General features: G+C 67.8%; 3 protein-coding genes across 5 annotated transcripts; 1 reads left to right on the top strand and 2 right to left on the bottom strand.

Moving 5' to 3' along the window:
• Nucleotides 1-2,291: 2,291 nt before the first annotated feature.
• OCLN (occludin) lies at nt 2,292-7,819 on the top strand. 3 transcript variants are annotated; one of them, XM_065748856.1, is made up of 8 exons: nt 2,292-2,326; nt 3,436-4,126; nt 4,899-5,057; nt 6,085-6,236; nt 6,322-6,525; nt 6,771-6,942; nt 7,175-7,216; nt 7,337-7,819. In XM_065748856.1, the coding sequence occupies exons 2-8, from the start codon at nt 3,443-3,445 to the stop codon at nt 7,436-7,438; spliced, it is 1,515 nt and encodes a 504-aa protein (XP_065604928.1). In that variant the 5' UTR covers nt 2,292-2,326; nt 3,436-3,442; the 3' UTR covers nt 7,439-7,819. The 3 variants fall into 3 exon arrangements, with proteins under 3 accessions (XP_065604928.1, XP_065604926.1, XP_065604925.1); XM_065748854.1 differs by having other exon boundaries at nt 2,302-2,354; XM_065748853.1 differs by having other exon boundaries at nt 2,312-2,373.
• A 1,389-nt stretch (nt 7,820-9,208) lies between these two features.
• On the bottom strand, nt 9,209-14,481 carry NR2F6 (nuclear receptor subfamily 2 group F member 6). The gene is given in 5 exon segments (XM_065748688.1): nt 9,209-9,542; nt 10,266-10,410; nt 10,412-10,806; nt 11,907-12,001; nt 14,169-14,481. Coding segments are annotated over 5 exon segments (1,155 nt in total). The 5' UTR covers nt 14,414-14,481; the 3' UTR covers nt 9,209-9,267.
• Nucleotides 14,482-18,496: 4,015 nt separating this feature from the next.
• USHBP1 (USH1 protein network component harmonin binding protein 1) lies at nt 18,497-21,771 on the bottom strand. Its single transcript, XM_065748656.1, is given in 13 exon segments — nt 18,497-18,693; nt 18,974-19,096; nt 19,172-19,263; nt 19,351-19,527; nt 19,616-20,055; nt 20,240-20,322; nt 20,402-20,542; nt 20,638-20,753; nt 20,839-20,940; nt 21,010-21,254; nt 21,257-21,638; nt 21,641-21,747; nt 21,750-21,771. Coding segments are annotated over 13 exon segments (2,202 nt in total). The 3' UTR covers nt 18,497-18,521.
• Nucleotides 21,772-21,900: the final 129 nt, after the last annotated feature.

Consider the following 21,900-nt stretch of genomic DNA (forward strand, 5'->3'; position numbering starts at 1 on the left):
CAGCGGGCAGGTAACACTGGCCTGGGTGCTGGGATGGGGGTGGGGGGCGTGGGGTGGGGGTACTGAGTTTATTAGCGGGACAGGGGAGGAGCAGCAGCAGTTGGCAGCCAGGCTGCATGCACCCTGCAGGGGAAACTGAGGCACGAGGGCCGGGAGTGGGGTCCCCGCTGGGGGCTCATCCTGGTGCCCCCCTCCAGCCGAGCTCAGCCCGCTCATATCGCCCCTCCCCCATAATTTGGGGAGATGATGGCTGAGCCCACCCACCCCAGCGATGAGAAGGGAGCGTGGGCCGATGCTGCTGGGTGGGATGCGTTGGGGCAGCGCTTCCCCCACGTGAAGTCGTGGCCGGGACTGCTGCGGGCGCTGGGGGGGCTGCAGCTGCTGTGCGGGGGGGTGGCCTTCATCTGCGTGTGCGCTGACATCCCGCGGGATTACAGCAGCAAGCTGCTCCTCGGGGGGGGGCTGGGGGTCCCGCTGACCCCCTTCGTGCTGGGGGCACTGGGCCTGGCCTGGCTGCTCACTGCCGCCCTCCTGGGGTTGGGGGTCACAGCCCGCTGCCGCCGCGTCCTCCTGGGGGTCACCTGGTGGCCCCCCACCGAAGTGGGGCTCCACGTGCTGCTCCTCCTGCTCTGCCTGGCGGCGGCGGGGGCCCACATCCACACCGTCACATTGGGGGGGCTCTGCTCCTCCCCGCTGCCCGGCAGCCCCCTCCTCACCGAGCTGTGCCGCACGGAGGGGGCTCAGGCGGCCGCGCTCCTCTTCCTCTTCCTCACGGCGCTGCTCTACGTGGCCGGCAGCGCCGTGGCTCTCAAGGTGTGGCACGAGGTGGCCCGGTGGCACCGGGGGGCTGTGGCGATTCCCCACGACCCCGGGGACAGCCCGCAGCCCTCGGGGGCCTCGTGCCCCCCCATCCGAGCCAAGCGTGTCGTCTTCGAGGATGAGGTGGGCATAGGGAGGAGACCCCTGGGGAGCTCCGATGTGCCCGAGGAGGGCAAACAGCCGCCGGGTTTGGGCTCGGTACCCCCCGGGCTCGTGCCAAAGCCACACACCGTCCCTGATTATGTGGTGTAAGTGACCGTCCCCGGGGGGGGGGGGGGAGGGGAGGGGTCTCTGGGGGTCCGCGGAGCTGAGCTGGCCGTGCTCCCGCAGGCGGTACCCGGCGATCCGCAGCGCACGGCAGCGGCAGCAGTACGGAGCGGTGTTCGTGGACCTCCACGCCGAGTACCGGGAGCTGCGGGGAGAGCTGCGGGGGGGGCGGGGCGGGGCCGCCGTGGGCCACCCCCACCAGCAGCGGCACGCGGGGACGGTGGGTGTGTGATGAGTTAGCCGGGGCTCGGCTCGGGGTTGGGGTGCGCAGTGGAAAGGGGGGGGGGGGGGGGGGAAAGGGGAGGGTGAGGTGGGGGATGTCACGCTGAGCCAATTTTCTGCCCCGAGGGATGAGGAGGGGGCGGCCCGCGTCTGCTCGGAGTTCCCGGGGAAGAAGAGGGGTCTGGGAAGGATTTTGCACTTGGTCCCGTGCGCTTGGGGCCGCGTGGACATGGGTGCTGCGGGAGGAGGGGGGGTGGGGGAAGACGGGGGGGGTGGGGGAAGGGGGCGGTGGGTTGTCAGCTCGCTGTGTCCCGCTCTCAGGATTCGGCCTTCGTGGCGAAGCGGCAGCGCTGCCTCTACCTGAAGGAGAAGCTGACGCACATTAAGGCGCAGATCCGCGACTACGACCGCAGCGGTGACCGCGGCAGCGCCGTCCTCTTCTGAGCGGGGAACGATGGATGCGGACCCCCTGAACCCCTGGGGGACACCGTGGGGCTCAGTGCTGCACCACGGGCACCCCCTGCCCACCCGTGGCATCGCGCCCACCCGGGCGTGGGGGGCAAATGTGGGGCTCCTGAGGGGGGGGGGGGTCTCTGGTGGCTCTGAAGCCCCCGGGGCTCAGCAGGTGCAGCGCAGAGGGGTCGGAGCAGTTCATAATAAAATCCGGTGATGTTTCCGTGGGGGGATCGATGCATCCTGGGGTTCCCCGCGGTGGGTGGGGGGCACCCAGCGCCCTGGGGAAGCTCCTGTCCCCCGGTGTGTTATGGTTTTGTGGGGGACCCCCGGTTCCCCAAACGATCCATCCCCAGCCCCCTCCCCCCAACCCCCCCCCTCCACACCCCCTCCGCGCTGAGCGTAACGCAGCCCCCCTCCCGCAGCCCCCGCTCCCCCTCCCCGCGGTGGGGGCGGACGGCAGCGGCGGGGCCGCCCTCGGGGCTCCCCCCGGAGGCGGAAACCGGGGCCGGGCCGGTCCCGCAGCGCTCCCGGCTGCCATTTTAAGGTGAACAAAGCGGCGGAGGTGCGGGCAGGTGAAGGGCTGCGTGGCGGTACGGGGCACCGGAACCGGTACCGGAACCGGGGGGAGAGCGCGGGTCTCGTAGCGGCGGGGGGGGGGTCCGCCGGGGGTCCTTCCGAGGGGCTCCGTCCGTCGGAGCGGGGTCTCCGCTGGTACCGGAGCGCTGCGTGGAGCGGGTGGGGGGCGGCACCGGGGGGGGACCCGCGTCGAGGGGATCTCGGGTGGGGGCACACACCGAGCTCGCCCCCTCCCACTTCCCCGTGTCCTCCGGTGAGGCTCCGGGACCGGAGCTACTACGAGCGCGTCGGTGCCGCGATCGGGACGGGACCGTGCCCGGTGCTGCGGGAAGGGTCGGACCCTCGGTACGGCCGTGCCCCGTTCTTGGGGGGGGGAGAGGGGGTGCTCTGAGGATGCGCGGGGCGGGGGAGGTGCGGCCCCACTCGGGGACGGGGACCGCCGCTGTTTGGGGTGAGGGGCATCGCGCCCTTTCCTCGGGCTGAGCTCGGACACCGCGACCCCCGCCCCCCCACCCCAACCCCGCCTTCCGCTCGGGTTACCCCGCGGGGTTCAGGTTTCCTTACTCTGCACCTGCTCGGCGCCGGGGGGGGGGGGAGGGGGGGGGCAGTGCGTAGTGTTGTGCTGTGCTCGTGGTGTTGTGCCTTTGTGGAGCTGGATTGGGGGGGGGGGGGTCGTGTTGCCCCCCCCCCGCCCGGCGTTGTCGTCCAGTGTGCAGGGGAGGGGGGAATCACTGCGGGGAGGGGGGAGATCCCGGGCAGGGAATTGCGGTGCCGGCAGCGAACCCGCAGCACTGCTCCGCTTCTCATCTTCTCCGGGGGTCGGCGCTCCCTGTGGGGTGAACGCTTTTCTCCTTTTAAAGAGACCACCCCATCCGCAACGGGTCCGAGCGGGCAGGGCCACGCGTCGCCGCGATTCCCCACCCCCCCTTTCCGTCCTTCCCCGCCCCGAACCGTGCCTCAGTTTCCCCACGAGCGGCGGTGACGCGTCGGGCACGCGGACGTGCGGCGGTGACGGCGACCAAAGTCCCCTCTGCACACACACGGACAGCGACAGCCGGCGGTGCCACCTCTCCGTCCTTCCTTCTCCCCCCGCAGGGCCATCATGTTCAGCAAGAAGTCCTACGACGGCCCCCCCACGGGGTACGGCCCCCCCACGGGGTACGGCCCCCCCACGGGTGATTACGGCTACGGGTCTCCGCCGCCGCCGGGCTCCTACTACATGGAGGACACCCCGCAGCACTTCTACAAGTGGACATCACCTCCCGGAGTGGTGCGGGGGCTTCAGGGGGGGGTCCTGGCCTTGTGCATCGCCATCTTTGCCTGCGTCGCCTCCACCCTGGCCTGGGACTACGGATACGGCCTGGGGGGGGCCTACGGTACCGGGCTGGGGGGGTTCTATGGGTCCGGTTTCTACGGCAGCGGGCTGAGCTACGGCTACGGCTACGGGAGTTACTACGGAGGGGTGAACCAGCGCACGGCCAACGGTTTCATGATCGCCATGGCCGTGCTGTGCTTCCTGGCCCAGCTGGGGCTGCTGGTGGCCGCGCTCAGCAAGTCGGGGACCACGCGATCGCGCCGCTTCTACCTGGCCGTGCTGGTGCTGAGCGCCGTACTGGCCTTCGTCATGCTCATCGCCTCCATCGTCTACATCATGGGCGTCAACCCGCAGGCACAGATGTCCAGCAGCTATTACTACAGCCCCTTGCTGGCCATGTGCAGCCAGGCCTACGGCAGCACCTACCTCAACCAGTACATCTACCACTACTGCACCGTGGACCCGCAGGAGGTGAGCGGGAGCCCCATCCCGGTGACGGCCGGGCCCTGATTTTGGGGTGAAAAAAACACCATTGCTCGGAGGCGGAGCGAGGATGAAGGGGGAGAGCGTGTCCTGCCCTTGGGCTGCTGCGGGACGAGGTGTCCCCATCTGCAGTGCTGTCACATTGGGTGGAGGGGAGGGGGCTGACACTACGCGGCCATCGGAGCGGAGGAGTTTCGGGGAGGGGACGGGCTGTGCCCCAACACAAACCTGCTCCCGGGTACTTTGGTCTCCAAGCTCGTAAAAGCGTTTGAGCAAGCTGTCGGGGAGGGGAAGCGGGGCTGTGCCGTGCCGGTGGGGTCAGTGGGGCAGAAGGCAGCGGGTTCTGCACGGCCCCGGTTTCGGCTGGGGCCGGTGCGGGGTTCCTGCGCCTTGCTGGGGTGGGACCGGTGCTGCCGGTTCGTGGCAGCTGGGCTGGCCGTGCTGCATTCCTGTGCCCTGAGCGCAGCAGCGCTGTGCTGGGATTGGGGGGGGGTAGGGGGGGGGAGGGGGTAGAGCTCAGCCCCGGTGGGCACGTGGAGCTGCGGTGTTGGGGTGCCCATCTTTGTCCCCGTGAGAAAACCCCGACCTTCTGCCCTGCGAATCCCAGGGCTGCTCCGAAGCGAGGCGGTCCCCGTCCGACCCACGGGTGTTTGTGGGGGGTGGGGGGGGGGGGAGCGGCTCCATTCAGCCCCACACGGGGGGTTGGGTGACTGCAGCCTCCCCCCCCCTCCCCTCAGCCGCCCCCTCCCTGCCCTTCCAGGCCGTGGCCGCCGTCTGCGGGTTCCTCATCGTTATCCTGCTCTGCCTCATCTGCTTCTTCGCCCAGAAGACGCGCAGCAAGATCTGGCGCTACGGCAAAGCCAACATCTACTGGGACCGAGCGCCCGTGGTGCACGAGGGGCCCGACGTGGAGGAGTGGGTGAGCGTGGGGGGGGGGTGGGAGGGGGGCAATGGGAACGTCCTCCTGCCCTGAACTGTCAGGACTCGGGGCTGTGTGTGCCCCCCCGGCTGTGCCCGGTGCCTCCTCCCTCCTCAAACCGCGGTGTTTGCGGTGTTCACCGCCGCTGTTATCGCTGCGGTTGTGGGGCTGAGCTCCGTCCCCACCGCCCTTTCTTTTTATTGTTGTCGTTCCCCTTTCTCTGTGCCTAAAGACAAACAGGGCCGGATCAGATGGGGCGGGGGCCAGCAGCGCTCGGCCCGTCCCGCAGCGGCCGCGGGCACCGCTCGGTTTCGGTCTCGTCAATGATTAACTCCGCGCCGTGGCTGTGACACACGGCCGTACCAGGGCCCGGACCCACCCGCCCGTTCCCAGCCCCATAGGGACGGCTGTGGGGTGTTGGGACCCTGCAGGTTCTGCAGCCCTCCGTCCCCGGGCACGCAGTGTTTGCGAAAACCCTTTTGTTTGGGTTTATTTATTTTGGTTCCACGTCCCTCCCCGGCGTTTCCTGCTCCGTGGGGATCGGGGCGGTTGGGGCGCAGACCCCACACCCAGGGCCCCGTGGCAGTGACCCCCCCACCCCCACCCCCCCCAAGCCCGAGGACGCCCCGTTCTGTGTGCGTGGATTGGGGTGAAGCGGTGACCTCGGTGTGGGGGTGGGCTGCGGTCCCGGTGCTGTGGCACAAAGTGGCACACGGTGGTGGTCCCACCCGGGGGGGGGGCATCGCTTAACGACGTCTACGTCCACGGAGGGGGACGGAGGAGGAAGGGGCCGTGCCGGCCGGAGCTCGAGCTGACGTCCCCAAAGCCACCGTCCGGCCCCCAGCTGGGGCCGACATCCGGCACAAACAGCCACAAAGGGCAGGAAGGAAAGTGGGGGGGGGCGGGAGGGGACATCCTTCCCAGGAGCCCCAGAGCGGGGGATGACACCTGGGGTTGCAGTGGGGGCTGCGGGGTCCCCCCCCCCCCGGTGCCCGCGTCCCCCGCTGAGCTCCCATCCCTTCTGCAGGTGAAGAACGTGGCGGACGGGGTCAGCGTGCAGGACGAGACGGCCACACTCGCCTATTCTGAGAAGCCCACCAGCCCCGTCACCGCCCCCCCCTACAGCTACGTGCCCCCCAGCGCCGGGTACTACCCCTCGGGCACCTACAGCAGCCGGGGGTGAGTTGGGGGGGGGGGGGGGTCCTGACGTCCTGGGGGTGCCCGTCCCCATGGGGCCGTGCTGATGGCCCCGTTGTCCCCGCAGGGACCAGCCGGACCGTGCCCTCAGTGCCAGCCCCGCACAGGAGGAGGAGGAGGAGGAGAAGGGGAGGGATCAGCCCAGCAGACCGCCCGCCCGCCGCGGCCGCCGCCGCCGCCGTAACCCCGAACTGGATGAGTCCCAGTACGAGACCGACTACACCACAGCCGTGGAGTCCGGCGATGACCGGGACCAGGAGCAGTGGGCCAGGTGAGTGGGGGAGCCCGTACCCCACCTTGAGGAGGGTCTTATGGTGTCCCCCCCCACCCCCCCAGGGCTCACCTGACCCTTCCCACAGCCTGTACCCTCCACGAGGAGGGTCCCGTGCCCCCTTCCCCACCCCATAGTGCTCACCCCATGCTGTCCCACCGCCTGTACCCCCTATAAGGGGGGATCGTATGGGTTCCCCCCCACCCACATCCACCCCCACGGGGCTCACGTCCCCCTGCCCGCAGCCTGTACCCCCCCATCACCTCGGACGGCGCCCGCCAGCGCTACAAGCAGGAGTTCGACACCGACCTGAAGCGCTACAAGCAGCTCTGTGCTGAGATGGACAGCGTCAACGACCGCCTCAACCAGCTCAGCCGGCGGCTCGACAGCATCACCGAGGACAGCCCCCAGTACCAGGTGGGGGCCTGGGGGGGCTGTGGGGGCCGGGGGGGGCTGTGGGGCCGCCAGCGGGGCTCTAGAGCTTTGGGGCTGCTGCGTGGGTTTGGGGCCACCGCAAGGGAGCTGTGGGTTGGGGGCTGCAGGGCACGTGGGGCTCTGTAGCTGCGGGGATGCTGGGGAGCCCTGGGGATGCTGCTCGGGTTTGGGGTTGCTGCTTACAACCCCCACCCCGTACTCATTCCCTTTGCAGGACGTGGCAGAGGAGTACAACCAGCTGAAAGACCTGAAGCGGGTGAGTGCAATGGGGTCGGCTCGGTGCAGGGCCGTACAGCCCCAGAGCGAAGCATGGGACTGACCCCCACCTCCTTGACACCCTCCCCCCCCTCACTTTTACCCCTCCCCTCCCCTACAGAGCCCAGACTACCAGAGCAAGAAGCAGGAGTGCAAGACACTGCGCAACAAGCTCTTCCACATCAAGCGCATGGTGAACGCCTACGACAAAGTGCGGGGGTAACCGGTGCCAGGAGGAGGGGGGGGGGGGGCCACCACCCCTCCCCCCCCCACCACCACACAGACTTTTGTGCGTTTTGTACCTTTTTTTAAAAAAAAAAGAAAACCACAACCAAACACATCCACACCTCCAAAAGCAGTTACACCCCCCCCCCCCCTCAAATCCACTGTGAATGCATCGGGGGAGTGCTGGGGGCTTCTGCCCCCCCCCCCCCCCACCCCGTGCTGTGATTATGGCAGGGTTGGGGGGGGCTGTGTAAGGCCCACCCCTCTCGTAAGGGCTGTGGTCTGCAGCAGCATCATGCCCCCCCCCCCAGCACCGCGGGTACCAGAACTGTACCCAGAGCACACAGCCCGAGGTGGGGAGAGCATCCCTTGGGATGTGGGGGGGAGTCAGAGCCTTTTTGGGGGGGGGGGTTCAGATGCTTTTTTTGGGGGGGTCAAAGCCTTTGGGGGGTCATTTTGTAAGGAGCTGGCTGAAACTGTGTAATATTTTTTTAAAATAATAATAAATGAAGTGTATCTATTGATTTTAAAGCGGGGCCACAGCAAAATTTATGTGGGGCTGTTCCCCCCCCTCCCCACCACTGCACTTGGGGGGGGGGGGGACGACTGCACTGAGCCCTGGGCTGCTGCCTGCCCTCAGTCCTCCCCTGAGCATCCTGCATCCAACTTATGGGGGGGGTGGGAAGAGGTGTCCCTACATCCCTTCCCCCCCCCCCCATCCCTTTGCAGCCACACATGGTGGCGTTGATTCCTCACGAGGAACATTTGGGATGAAGAGCATCTCCCAGAGACCCCCAAACCCACAGCACTGTAAGGGCTTCACCCTGAGGGGTCAGGGAAGGGGGATGGGGGTCTGAGCAGCACCTCCCCCCCCCCCCAATCCAGCAGCACCCCCAGCCTTGTAAGAAACATCTTTATTGATGTCTGTTAATTGGTTTAGTATCATTGAACAAGGATTATAGGGTTGGGTTTTTTTTCCTCGGTGAATCAATCTAAATGAGCACTCCCCACCCGACCCTGCACTGCTCACACAGTGCGTACCCCTGAGACGCAGAGCCCCGCTGCAAGGACCTGGGGGGGGGGCAGGGAGGGGGGGGGGGGGGGAGACGATGGGATGTGGGGTATCCCTGTCCCCATTCAACCCCCCCACCCAAACCCCGGATTTTGGTTCCCCCCCCACCACCTGTACCCCTCAACGTCAGGTCCTGGCTTAGCAATGAAGCGTGGGAATTGAGCGTAGTGAGAGGATGGCCACATCCCCCCCCACCCCTCCACAGCCCCCAAATCTGTGGAGGAGCCAAGCACCAAGCAAGCAGCGCGGATGGAGTGAGCCACAGGGGCTGGGACCTCTCACTGCACCCCCCCCGCACGATGCCCCATCACCCCATCCCCATCATCTTCTTCCACCCCCCCCCACCATCCTGTGCTCCCCCAAAAGAGAGGGGTGGGCATTCTTCTGGCTCTGGGGTTGGTGCTTCAGTCCTGTGTCCCGGGGGGGGGGGGGCACAAAGGGGGGCACTCATCCGCGTGCTCCATCCCCTCCATCCCAACGTCTTCAATTCGGGTGTGTGGGGGAGGGGCGGAGTCCCAGAGCCAGAACCACTGCTGGGGGCTGCAGAGCAACGCGTGCTGGGGTCCAGCTAAAGTCCGGCATCCGCCCGCAGCGGTACCTTTGGGATCCAGAGCATGGGGCCGTGGCTGTGCAGCTCTCAGGGCTCCCCTTCTCCGGCACAGTTCAGACCCCCCCACCCCCACTTCAGACGGGTGGGAGGGAGGGGGGGTTTGGCATTGCAGGGTCCCCATGGCACACCGGGATCATCGCCGCCCCTACTGCCCCGTCCCGTAGGGCCAGTTGAAGGTGCTCCCGGACAGCAGCATGTCCCTGATGAGTGTCTCGATGGGCGTCTTCCCCACCAGGCGCATGAAGAAGAGCTGTGAGATGAGGGCGGCGGGCACGGCGCGCAGGGCGGGCAGGCGCAGCAGGAGCCGCCCGAAACGCTGCGGCTGCGATGGGTACTGAGACCGCACGTACTCCGTCAGGGCCACCTGAGCCTTCTCCTGCAGCCCCTCCACGTGAGCGGGGTCCGAGAGGCCGCAGGCGTCTGTTTGGGGGGATGGGGAGGGGGTTAGGAGGGGGGGGATGCGGGCTGCGGCCCTGTGGGTGCCCCTCAGATCCCCGTGGGAGCTCTCCCCCTGCATCCCTGCGGGGTCTCCTGTGTCGCTGTCGGGACAGTTGGCATCCCGGAGAGCCCCCGCATCCTCACTGAGACCCCCGTGTCCCCGTGGGACCCCCACATCCCTACGAAAGCCCTGTGTGCCTATAAGAAACCCTTCATCCCTATTGGACCCCTCCATACCCCCCTGGACACCCTGCCCATCTCCCCCACCAGCACCCGGGTGTGATGCTGAGCCACCCCCAGCCCAGGCCCACCCTTTGCAGGGACACCCCACACTGTCCCTGGGGACTGAGACCCCCCCTCCACCCCCTTCCCAAGCCATGCTCCATCACATTGTTCTGGCTGCAAAGGGCTCTGTGGTACCCGCAGGGCCCCCTCACAATGCTCATCATCCCATATCCCTACGGGATGCAGAGCTCCCAGCTGCGTGGGGTGCATGTAGGGCTCAGGGGATGCTCACAGTGCCCATATCCCTACGGGATGCAGAGCTCCCAGCTGCGTGGGGTGGATGTAGGGCTCAGGGGATGCTCACAGTGCCCATATCCCTACGGGATGCAGAGCTCCCAGCTGTGCGGGGTGCACGTAGGGCTCAGGGGACGCTCGTGGTACCCAAACCCCAACGGGACGCAGACAGCTGTGCCGACCTACCCGGCGTGAAGAGCGCGATGGCTTTGAGGCAGCTGTACTCAGCCGAGTCCACCTGCAGCCGGTTGAGCTTCTCCACCTGATCCTGGAAGATGCGGATCTGATCCATGAAGGAGACGACGCGGTCGGCCGACATGGGGGAGGCGTGACATGGGGGAGGCGTGGAAGCCGGCGGCCGCCAGCAGCGGGGCCATGTGCAGCGGCAGCGCCGACTGCGCCGCGTTGAGCACGAAGAGCTCGCTCCAGCTGAGCCGCAGCAGGGCCACCTGATCCGACACCGGCAGCTCGGGGAAGAAGGGGATGTTGCGTGCCCACTCCACCGTGCTGAAGAGCAGGCGGGCGGCCAGCTCGCAGATGTTGTCGATGCCCATCACGCTGCCCTGCTGCGCGTACTGCGAGCCGTAGCGGGCGGCGGGGTAGGGCTCAGCCCGCAGCAGCTGAGAGATGAGCTCGGACACCGGCTGCCCGTTGAAGTATTCCCCGCTGGGCATGGCTGTGGGGCTGGCGCTGGAGTGCGTGGGGGGGATGCGGCCCCGCTGCACGGCTGTGGGGGAGCAGAGGGGGTCAGACGTGAGCGCGTCTGGCAGCCGGCACCCGTGGGTGCTCACAGCTCCAGGAACAGCCATACAAAGCTCCCCGCGTCCCCACTGGACCCTCTGCCTCCCTCATGGACCCTGTGCATCCCTACAAAGCCCCCTGCATCCCTCACGGACCCCATGCATCCTTACAGGACCCCCTGCATCCCCACAAAGCCTCCTGAAAATCCATTGGACCCCCCCTGCATCCCTCATGGACACTGTACATCCCTACCAAGCCCTCTGCATCCCTCATGGACCCCCCTGCATCCCTCACGGACCCCATTCATCCTCACAGGACCCCCTGCATCCCCATTGGACCCCTACAACCCTCACATACCCCTTGGATCCCTACAGGACCCCCCCACAACCCCATACACTGGACCCCCCCGGAGCCCCACGGTGTGCAGGGACCCATCCCTCACCCCAGCACCCACAGCCCCAGGGACAGCTCGCAGCTCTCCAGCATCCCACGTGGCAGCAGTGGATCTGGGGCAGTGCCAGAGCCCAACCCCACACCGTGCCGTGCCCCACTGCTGGCAATCACTGCCCAAGGTCACCGCACGGCAGTGCCCGTTTATTCACAAATAAACCATCCATCTTGGCAGCGTCGTTAACCTCAGGGCACTCCCTTTCCTAATTGCACGCAGGGAGGGCCATCTTTTACCCCCCCCCCCTCCTTATTAGTGCCCACTATTTGCTCAGGCCCTAGTAATTAATTTATGGGCTGCTCACGGGCCACTTAAATGAGAGCTCTAAATCATGCTAAGTGGCAGTAATGCCATCTCGGCTCCTCGGGAAGGAGGGAACTGCTCCCCCCACTCCACACCCACACCAGACACCGCTCTGAGCAGCACTAAACCCCACTGCACGTGGCTATAGGGAAAGGGGTTGGATTTAGGGACACCCATCCCCCGACAGGAGGAACCCAATGGGCTGCAGGAGGGATGCACACACCCAATGCCAACTGCTCTACTGCCCCAGGAGGAAAATAGGGGCAGCAGAGGGGGGGGGGTCTGCAGTGGGGTGGGGGGCACAAGGCTGCTGTCCCCACGTGTGCTGCTGTTACCTTCCTTCCTCATCCCCACGCGGAAGCACTTCTTCAGGCGGCAGTACTGGCATTGGTTGCGGTGGTGTTGGTCGATCTGGCAGTCCCGGTTGGACCTGTGGGGAAAACGTGGGGGAAGGGGGGAGGAAATGGGGTCTTTGCAGCGTGGTGCCACCGGGCACGGCCCCGCAGCCTCCTCCCAGTACCCCCCCACATACACACACACACACACACTCACTCACCCGCACGCAGATGCTATGGTAACAGCACCCGGGAGCTATTTCCAAACAGAAGGGGCTGAGAATCTCTATCTGCAGCTGTGCCCGCAGCTTTGGGAAGGTGCCGTGGGACTTTGGGAACCGTGGGACTTTGGGAAGGTGCCGTGGGACTTTGGGAAGGTGGGATGGGGATGCAGCCATGCAGGCCCACAGGGCAGCCTGGGGGGGGGGGCATGACCATGGGAGGAATTCCAGCTATTTCCTATGGAGCTGTGGGACCAGGCTGCTTGGAGGGCCGGGTCCTGGGGGGCGGGGGGGGGGTTGCAGTGGGATCAGCCCCACAGAGCGGTCTTTGGGGTGGAGACTGTGGAAAAAGGGCAGAGATAGAAGGACTGGGACAGCTTCCAGAGGTCCCAAAGGCACCGCAGCACTCACGGCCCCATCTGCAGGAGACCCCGAGCAGAGCACGGTGACACCGTCCCCGTGTGTCCCACCCCAAAACCGGGAAGAAAAAGGGCCACGGGGGGGGGGGGGGGGAAACGAAGGCACGGATTGGCAGAGCCACAGCGTGGCCTGGGAGCCCCGACACGGCCATCCTCGTTCTGACACAGCTCTGACCCACATTAATTCACCCGAACATCACCGCTGCGCCGAGCGGACGCACCACGGCACAGCTCAGTGCCCGGCGACATCTCAGCAGCTCTGCCCACCCCCCCAGACCACCCCCCCCCCCCCCCCCCCCCCGCACCACAGACCCCAATGCCACCGCACAGAGCGCGGCCCCACCGATGCATGCAGCCCCGCGAACACTGTGCTAATTATGTAATTAGAACGTGTAATTATTTAGTGCAAGAAGCACGCCGGCTCCGACTCACTTTTAACATTCAAATGAGAGCAGCGTTGGTTTCGACTCCTTCCACAAAGCAGTGCTCTGTGGGGGGGGGGCATTGCACCCTGCCCTTCCAATAGCACTGCCTGGGGGGAAACTCTGCTTTCCTTGCAGCCCTGGGCCTGGGGGGGAGCCCACCCCGGGAATCTACCCTGGGGGGGGATCTAGGGGTGCACAGGGCAGTGCCCGACAGCACAAGGGGCACAGAGCCCTCCTACCCCGATGAGCTCCGATTTGGGGTCTTTGTGACCCCGTATCTCTCGAGCTATGCGTGTTCCCCCTCCCCCGAGAACTCATCCTGATGATCCGGAGCCCGCTCACCCTGCTGAAGCACCGGGGAAACTGAGGCAGCACAGGGAGGATGCACGCCCTGCATCCCTCCATCCCTGCACTGCCGGATCAGGGCCGCTGCACGCGGGGGAGGAGGAATGTAGGGCACCCGAAGCGGAGCAACGCAACGCGGGGACGGCAGCACCGCGGGAGCATCACTGCTCCGCTCCCCCCCGCAAGGTCAGGGCCGGTGCTACCCACGTGTGGGGGGCAGTGCGGAGCTGCCCACGCTCCTGTGTGTGTTTGCGTGTGTGTGTTTTTGTGCTGCGTGGAGCCCACACCGCGCGTGGCCGTGAACCCGGCATCGGCTCCGGAGTTGTGGCAGCCCCGAAGTTGGTGGGGCCGGGGCAGGATCTGTGCCCGACCCCAACACCTCCGGGTAAATCCACCCCCGGGCTGCGATGCTCTCGGGGCAGCGCGGCTGTGAGCGGAGTGACTCAGAGCCACGGCGGTATCCACGCTGGAAGGGCAATGAACACGGGAGCGGAGCCGGGCGGGGACGAGGCCCCGCGGTGACACGGGTGCAGGGGTCGGGGTGGGCAGGGCAGGGCCCCGGGGTGGGGGGGGGGGAAAGAGGGAGGTGGGGGGGGGGGGGTCTTGCAGGCAGCGGGACAGCGGGGCCTCGTGCTGCAGTGGGGCCACGGGCACTGCTGCAGTGGGGCGGCCACAACGCATCCAGCGAGCGGCACCGGGGCCACCGCCGCAGAGCCACCGTGCGGCCGCCCCCAAGGCCACCAGGCAGCCATCCCCGGGGCCACCAGGCAGCCCCCCCCTCGCCCTTACACCCCCCATCCCCCCTTGCCGCCATGTCCGTGCCGCCCGTGGGGTCGCCCCCTCCCCACCCACCTGCAGGTGTAGCTGAGGTTCCTGCGGATGCTGCGCTTGAAGAAGCTCTTGCAGCCCTCGCAGGTGAAGACGCCGTAGTGCTTCCCGCTGGACTTGTCCCCGCACACCACGCAGTCCACCGCCGCTCCGGGCCGCTCCTCCTCGCCGTGCTCCGCGTCGCTGCCGCCACCCGCGGGGGACACCGCCTCCTCCGCCGCTCCGCCGCCGCCGTTGGGCTCTCCCCACCCGCCGGCCACCATGGCCATGGCTGCGGGTCAGCGCCGCATGGAGCGGAGCGAGTTCGGCAAGTTTTCCAATGTGGGGGGGGGTGGGGGTGGGGGGTGGGGGCGGTTTAGGTTTCGGTTGGATATTTTTGTTTCTTTTTTTCTATTTTTTTTTCCCCCCCCCTCCGAGGGGTTAAGAAGAGGAAGGGGGGGGGGGGGGAAGGGGGAAGGGAGCGGGGTTTTTTTTTTTTGGTTTTGGTTTTTTTGTTTTTTGTTTTGGCTGCTGTTGTTCGGCCGTTTGGGTCTCGTTATCCTCCCCCCCACCCCCCCCCCACCCCACCCCCCCTCTTCCCTTCTCCTCGCTGCCAAAGGATCAGCGGGGGGGCTCCGCGCAAACTTTGCGGCGGGAGCGGGGCGCGGCGCGGAGCATCCCCCCGGGGCTCCGCCGCATGCGGGAACCGCCGCTCCGCTCCGTGCGGCCCCGGGAGGACGGACGGACGGACGGACGGACGGAAGGAGGCGGCGGCGCTGCCCCGGTCCGGCCCCCCCCCCAGCCCGACCCGGCCCGGCCCGGCCCCCCCCCCTCCTACGGGCCCCGCCGCCGCCGCCGCATGCAGCCGGGTCGGCGGGACCCGCTCCCCGCGCCCCGGGCTCTCCCCGCCTCCCGCGAAAGAGCAAAGTTCAGCCGCTGCCGCGGTGGCCGCCCTGGATGCTCCTCCCCGTCCTCCTCCCCTTCCGCTCACCGCCCGCCGGGTCCTGCCCCGCTGCCCCCCCCTCCCCCCCCCCTTTTCTCCGTCCCCCCCCTCCTCCCGCACCGCCCCGCACCCCGCGCTCTGTGCTCCCCTTTGTACCGCATCGGCCTTCGCTGTGTCACCGCAGTGCTCGCGGGGCTCGGGGCCGCGCGGAGGGGGCGGCTGCGGGATTCGGTCCCGCGTGGGTGCGCCCACTCGGGGCTGTGGGGCAGAGGGGCGCGGGGACGCGGTGGGACAGAAGGGGACGGGGACACGGGGGGGGGATAGAGGGGGACGGGCAGCGGGACAGAGCTGGGGAGGGGGCAGAAGGACGCAGGAGAGGAGGGGACAAAGGGATGGGGACGGGGACACGGTGCAACGGAAAGGGGACAGGGCAAAGGGGCGCGGGGACGGGCACGGGACGGGGGGGGGACGCAGCGATGGGGCCGTGGGGGCTCCTGAAGCCATGGGGTCCCGAGCTGCACGCAGCCCTACAGAACGCGGTCGTCGCGTGGTTAATTAACGAAGCTAATGAAGCCAGCCCGACGAGAGCTCTCGTCGTCGTCATCCGGTGGGCTGGGGGTGCCCGCGGGGCCGCTCCCGGTTAATGATTAACGAAGGAATAAACTCCACGCAGAGGCGACCGCCCTCGGGACGGCCCCACGGCCGCGCCTTCGCCTTTCACCTTGGGGCCAAACTTCCTCCCCCTCCCCAAAAGGAAACCCACACCTCGTGGGGGTCCGGGGTGGGGGGGTCGGACCCCGCGGGGAACGGGGCTGGAGGCGCGGGTTGGCACGGTCAGCATCCCTAACCCTCAAGGAAAAGGGAAGGGAGGAAGGCCTGGGTAAGGAAAATAGTAATAAAAATAATGAAAAAAGAAGCAATAATAAATAAATAAAGCGAAGAGCGGAGGCCACGGAGCGGCAGAGGGAGACGGATGGCAGCTCCGGCCATAAATAAAACCTCCATTTCCTCCCGGCTGCGGGGATCCGCGCTCACGCGGTACCTGCGTGCACGGGGCGGTGCTGCGGGGCCGCGGGATGGGGCCGCCGGGGGTGGGGGGGGGGTCGGGGGGAGTTGGTGGGGGGGTTGTTGGGGTGGGGTGCCCCCCACCCGCGGCCATCCCCGCAGCCCCTTTCTCCTCTGTCAGACGGTGATTTATGGCCCTTTCCCTGCCTCTCCCCCTCCTCCTCGCCCCCCTGCAAAAATAATAATCCAGGAACAAAGGAGGAAATCGGATCCCCCCCCCCACCCCCCCCCAAGCCCGGCCCCGCCGTGGGAGCCGTGTTTGTTTTGACGTTGGTGTCCAGTGGGCGAAGGCGTTTGATCTCCGGAGGAATTCCTCCTTCCTCGCGCTGCTCCGCTGCTTCTCCCGCACAAAAAGCCCCCCCACCTCCCCCCCATCCCCCTCCTCCTGCAGCCTTTGATCCGGAGGATGAGAACTGGGTTTTGCAGTGCCATCGCTGACCCATTTCCCAGCACCAGAGCCGTGGTGCAGCCGTGCCCTATCCCCCCCCCCCCGGACCCCCCCACACACACCGACATCGCTGCCAGGGCTCGTGCTGGTGGGCACCAGCACTGAGCGTCCATCTGTCCATCCATCCCTGCTTTTGGGACCCAGCGGGGGACCCCCCAGCCCCACATGTGCAGAGCAGAGGCTCCTCTCCATCCCCTGCTCTCAGCCCCATCTCCCGCCCCATTCCCCCCCCAGGGTGGGGGTGCTGCCGTGGGGAGAGGTCGCGGGGCTCCGTACCACGGGCTGCAGGTCTGCACCTTCATCACATGCACGCACCCGTGCACGTGGAGCCCTGCTCCCCACAACCCCTCATGGGGAGACAGTTTTGCCCCCCCCCCCCAGGCCTGTGCAGACACCCAGGGAAGACCCCAACCCCTCCTCCTCACCCCCCCCCACCCCCCCATTCTGTTCCCACGGGGAGGGCCACTCCCTGCCCTGCATTCCTGGGGCTATCAGATCCCACACCCCCGGCCCCCACCCCTCCCCGGGGCCAGGAGTCACCCGCTCCCCCACATCCTGCTGCACCCATGGAGAGCTCCCCACTGCCATGCACAGATCCCAGCCCTGCGCCCCCCCCCCCAAACCCAGCACAGCCCCCGTGCTCTGTGGGATTGGCTGCAGCCCCCCACACTGAGGTCCTGCTCTTGGGGTGCCGTGGCTTTGTGGGTACCCTGGGCGCCTGGGGGGGGGGGAAAGAGGCAGGGGGAGGGCGTGGGGTGGCCGTGTTTTGCGAACCACCACCTGGGCCCGCAGGGCAATCCTGGGGGAGCTGCGGATTGGGGGTGAAGTGATGGAGTCCCGCTGACCCGTTCCTGGCAGCGGCTCGAGCCTGCGGGGGGGCTCTGTCTGTGCCCCCTCCCCCCTACACCGGGGACATGAAAGCTGCCCCGAACGCCCCGACCCTTTCACGCGGCTCTCGGTGAAGCCTGACCCCGGCACAAAGCCCCCGGGAGAGCATTTGAATCTGAAAAGGGGTCTGAGCACAGAGCCCTGACCTTCAACCCGTGGGTCAGTCCGTCCACACCACAGCCAGCGACCCCCCCCACCCCCCCCCAACCCCCCCCCGACGAGGCGGCCCGGTCCCGGCCGAGACAGCAGTCCCACAGCCCCATTGTGCAGCCCCACATCCCTGGTCGTGCATCCCTGCCCTACACTGGTGTGTCCCTGCAGCCCGCTGTCCCTGCAGCCCCCCCAGCACACCTCGCCGTGTCCCCCCCATGGTGCAGACAGCCCAGCTCCTGCTCTTCCCCACCCCCCCACCCCGATCCCCCCACCCGTAAGAGCTCTTCCAAGGGATCTTTATCAACGTGTTCCTATACACTTTCTGTATACATCAACATATGCATATAAACATCTGCACCTTGCACCCCAAACCCTGGTGTGTCCCCCCCCCCTTTGCCTCCCGCCCCACCCCCTGCAGACGTCTGCCCACCCGCCATCTGGATATCGATCTGCTGAGCCTTGAACTCCACTGCGGGACGTCCCCCGGGTGCTGCAGCCCTCCCCCACCCCCCGGCCCCACACCTCTGTCTCCCCACTGCCCCACACACCCCGCAGCCCCACGTGCATTTTCTCCCTCCACCCCCCCACGCTCACCCCATTCCCTCCGGGCCCCCATCACCGCCTCCTGCCCCACTCCCCCCGACCCCGTGCGGGGTCACTGCTCCTCTTCCTCCTGAATATGCATGGGGCCACCACTGTCACCTTTGATCCCGCATCGGGGCGAAGGGAACGGCTTCATCTGCACCATGGGGCCGCGAGAAGGGGGGGGGGAGGCCACGAGAAGAGGGGCGTGGACACGGGACAGCTTTGTTACCAGAACGAGTCGACCCCATACCCCCCCCCCCGGCCCACCCCCCAGCACAGCCGTACCGCAGCCACGAGCATCAGTGTCTCCTTGTCCCTAAATGCAGGTCTCCCCGCCGGCCGCACGCTGCTCCAGGGCCTGCAGCCGTCGTGCCAGAGCCTGCATGTGCTGCTCCTGCTGCTGCTGCATGGCCCCCGCCCGCTCCTCCAGCTGCTGCAGCTGTGCTGCGTGCTTGCGCCGGGCACCGCGGTACGCCAGGGCCAGGGCACTGCGGGCACAGCATCACAGCGGGGCGTGGGGATGGCACAGCATCACAGCGGGGCGTGGGGATGGCACAGCATCACAGCGGGGTGTGGGGATGGCACAGCATCACTGAGGGGCGTGGGGATGGCACAGAGGAACGGTGTGACCATGGGGTGTGGGGATGGGATGGGGGAATGGTGTCACTGTGGGGTGTGGGGAGAGGCTGCAGTGGGTGCAGCGTTACTGTGGGGCGCAGGGCAGTGTGCATCCAGGGAAGCCCCGTGGTTTAGGATGCCCTCTCCCACCTGTGAGCGTGGAACAGCTCCCTGGTGACGGTGACACACTGCTCCTGCTGCGCTCGGCTGACGGCGCTGCTCTGCTCCAGGGCCAGGAGCAGGGCCCGTGCTCGGGCGTGGAGCTGCTGGATGCTGCGGGATGCACACATGGCAGTGCCCGGCACGGTGCTGCAGTGCTCCCGGGGCCGGGGGGGGGGGGGCCCTCACCGTGCCGCTGTGCGCTGCAGCTCCTGAGCCGTCCTCTCCGGGTCCACAGAGCGCTGCGGTGCTGCTGCTCCCATCACAGCACTCGGGCAGTCCTGCAGAGAGAGTGGGGTCAGCAGAGTGAGGTGGGGGGGGGGGGGGGGTCAGCACCGGGCAGCCCCTGGCACGCAGGGAGCCCCCACCTCCTCGCTGCTGCTGGAGGTGCTGGAGGGGCTCTGAGCCCCCCGCTCCCGCTCCATGTGCCGCAGCACCAGGAGCAGCGCTGCTCCCCGCGGGCCCTGCGCGGCCGCCAGCATCTCCAGGCTCCGCTTCTCGCGCTCCTCCAGCTGCAGCCGCGTCCTCAGCTCGGCCATGGCCTCCTGGCAGAGCAGTGCTGTCACCACCACCTCCCCCTGTCATCCTCCCCCGGCAGGGGGCGGGGGGGGGGACCCCGACGGCTGTGCTCACCTTCAGCTCCGCCACCTCCCGCAGCAGCTCGGCTCTGTCCGGCCGCCTCCAGCCGGGCAGGAGGGCACGAGCATCCCGCAGAGCGCGCTCAGCACGGGCACGGGCATCCTCACCGAGGTGGGATGGAGTCCTGGTGGGCGTGGGGACGTGGTGCAGGGACGCCTGCACGGCCGCCTGCTCGGCACGCAGACGGCGGATGGCCTCGCGCAGGGCCCCCTCCTCCGCCCCGTGGGTGCTGTGAGGATGAGGATGTGGTGGCAGTGAGGTGGGCACGGGGTTTGGGATCGCCCCTGGGATGGGGATGGGGTACCTGCGTGGCTCTGGGCAGGAGATGGCCCCGCTCTCCTCCTGACTGTTCAGCTCTGCTCTGCCCGGGAGCTGTGGACTCTGTGTGGGGCTGGACCCACAGCTGTGTGCCGTGCTCCGTTCCCCCGTGGCTCCTGGGAACGGGGTAGGTGGTGCGGCCAGAGTGTGCTCAGCACTCAGGATGCCCACACCCCCTTCACATGCCCCCAGTATCCTCCCCCAATCCCCTCGACGCTCCTCACACCCCCTCCCTCCTCCATCCCCCCAGCACCCCACAGATGCCCCTGGCACCCCCACACCCCCCAGGTTGGCGCTCACCATCCCCGTGGCCGTGCCCATCCCTGCCCAGTTTGGCCCACGTCCGTTCCAGCAGCGCAGCGTAGGCGTCCACGCAGCGCTCACTGCACACAGAAGGGCTCAGCACAGTGCTGGGGCTGTCCCCCCCCCCCATCCTCATCCTCATCCCGTCCCCCTCCCCACCTGCAGTGCAGAGCCAGGCGCAGCGCACTGCTGCAGGACTCGTGCTGCCCCAGCAGCATGCTGAGCTGCTCCGAATCGCTCTTGCAGTCGCGCAGAGCGGCCGACAGCTGCTGGTTCACCTCCTTCAGCCTCTCCATGTGCCTGTGCACGGCCGCCCCGTCAGCCCCGTGCCTCAGTTTCCCCACCAGTGGTGCTCTGCAGTTCCTGGGGTCCGGGGGGGGGGGGGGGGGACTCACCCCTGCAGCTGTTGCACCCTCTCCTCCCGCTCATGGCTCTCACCCTCCGAGGGTGGGGGGCAGAGCGAGCTGTGGGGCTGAGCATCGTCACAGCTCGAGCAGCAGCCAGGCAGGTCCTGCAGAGGGGGCGTGCAGAGCACAGCGCTGCGGAGGGATCCCCTAAACGGGGAGCCCCACTCCCCCCCCCTGCCCCACACTCACCTCAGTGTCCCCTGGCCCTGGAGCACCGCTGAGCCCCACGGTGTCACCCCCTGTGCCACGCGTCCCCTCCATCCCGGCCAGAGCCTCCTGCAGCTCCCACACCTGAGTGAGCACCGTGCTGAACCCGGGGCCCAAACCGTGGGGCTCCCCCCAGCGCTGCCCCACTCCCACCTTCCCCTGCAGCCGCTCACGCTCCCCCTGCAACGCCCGCAGTGCATCCGTGCTGCTTCTCAGCTCCTCGTCGCGGTGTCCCAGTGCCGCCCGCAGTGCTGCATTCCTCTCCACCACCTCCAGCAGCCCCTCACCCCGCCCGGGGACCCGCTGTGCCCCCGCCACGCGCTGCAGCTCCTGCAGGCTCTGGGGACACAAGGTCGGTGGGGCAGTGCTCATCCCCACGGCGTGGGGCTGCCCGTGCCGCGCTGCCCCACCTGTACCCACTCCGCCGGCGGTGCCGCCGTGCGCCGGTGCCGGGAGAAGACGGCACGTTCCAGCGAGCTGACGGCGTGCTGCAGGTCGGCAAAGAGGTCCTGGGGGGGTCGCTCCTCTTCCTCCCTGTGGGGCAGAGGCCCAGTGCCGTGGGGGTCTGTGTGGGGCCAGTCCCGCAGCCACCAGTGCTGGTACCTGCTTGGGGTGCGCCGGTGCAGCCGGACCACATCTGTCAGTGCGACTGTGTCCTCATCTTCATCCTCATCCTCATCCCTGTCCTTGCCCTCGTCCAGCTGCTCGACTGCAAAGCGCTGTGGGGAGAGGGGACTCCTCCCAGCACGGCCCTCGGGGGTCACAAGGGTGCGGGGGGGAGGGGGGGGAGGACGTGCATGTTGGGGTGCAGTGGGGGCACCGCTGGATGAAGCTTGACAGAGATGGGGATGAAGAATGAGCTCTGGGGACCCGCAGCAGCTCGTGCTCTCGGGACACCCCACTTGCCTCCTCCATCCCACGGCTCCTGCCCGCACCCGGCCCCACGGCTCAGCCCCGACGTGTCCGGATCCCGCTGCTGTCCGGGCCCCGCGGGGCCGCCCCGGCCTTGGCCACTCCGGTTCCCGGCGCCATTTCCTCTTCCTC

The sequence above is a fragment of the Cyrtonyx montezumae genome, unplaced genomic scaffold (assembly GCF_038088225.1).
Source record: "Cyrtonyx montezumae isolate F1298 unplaced genomic scaffold, pur_monq_1.0 scaffold_51, whole genome shotgun sequence".
Classification (NCBI taxonomy): Eukaryota; Metazoa; Chordata; class Aves; order Galliformes; family Odontophoridae; genus Cyrtonyx; species Cyrtonyx montezumae.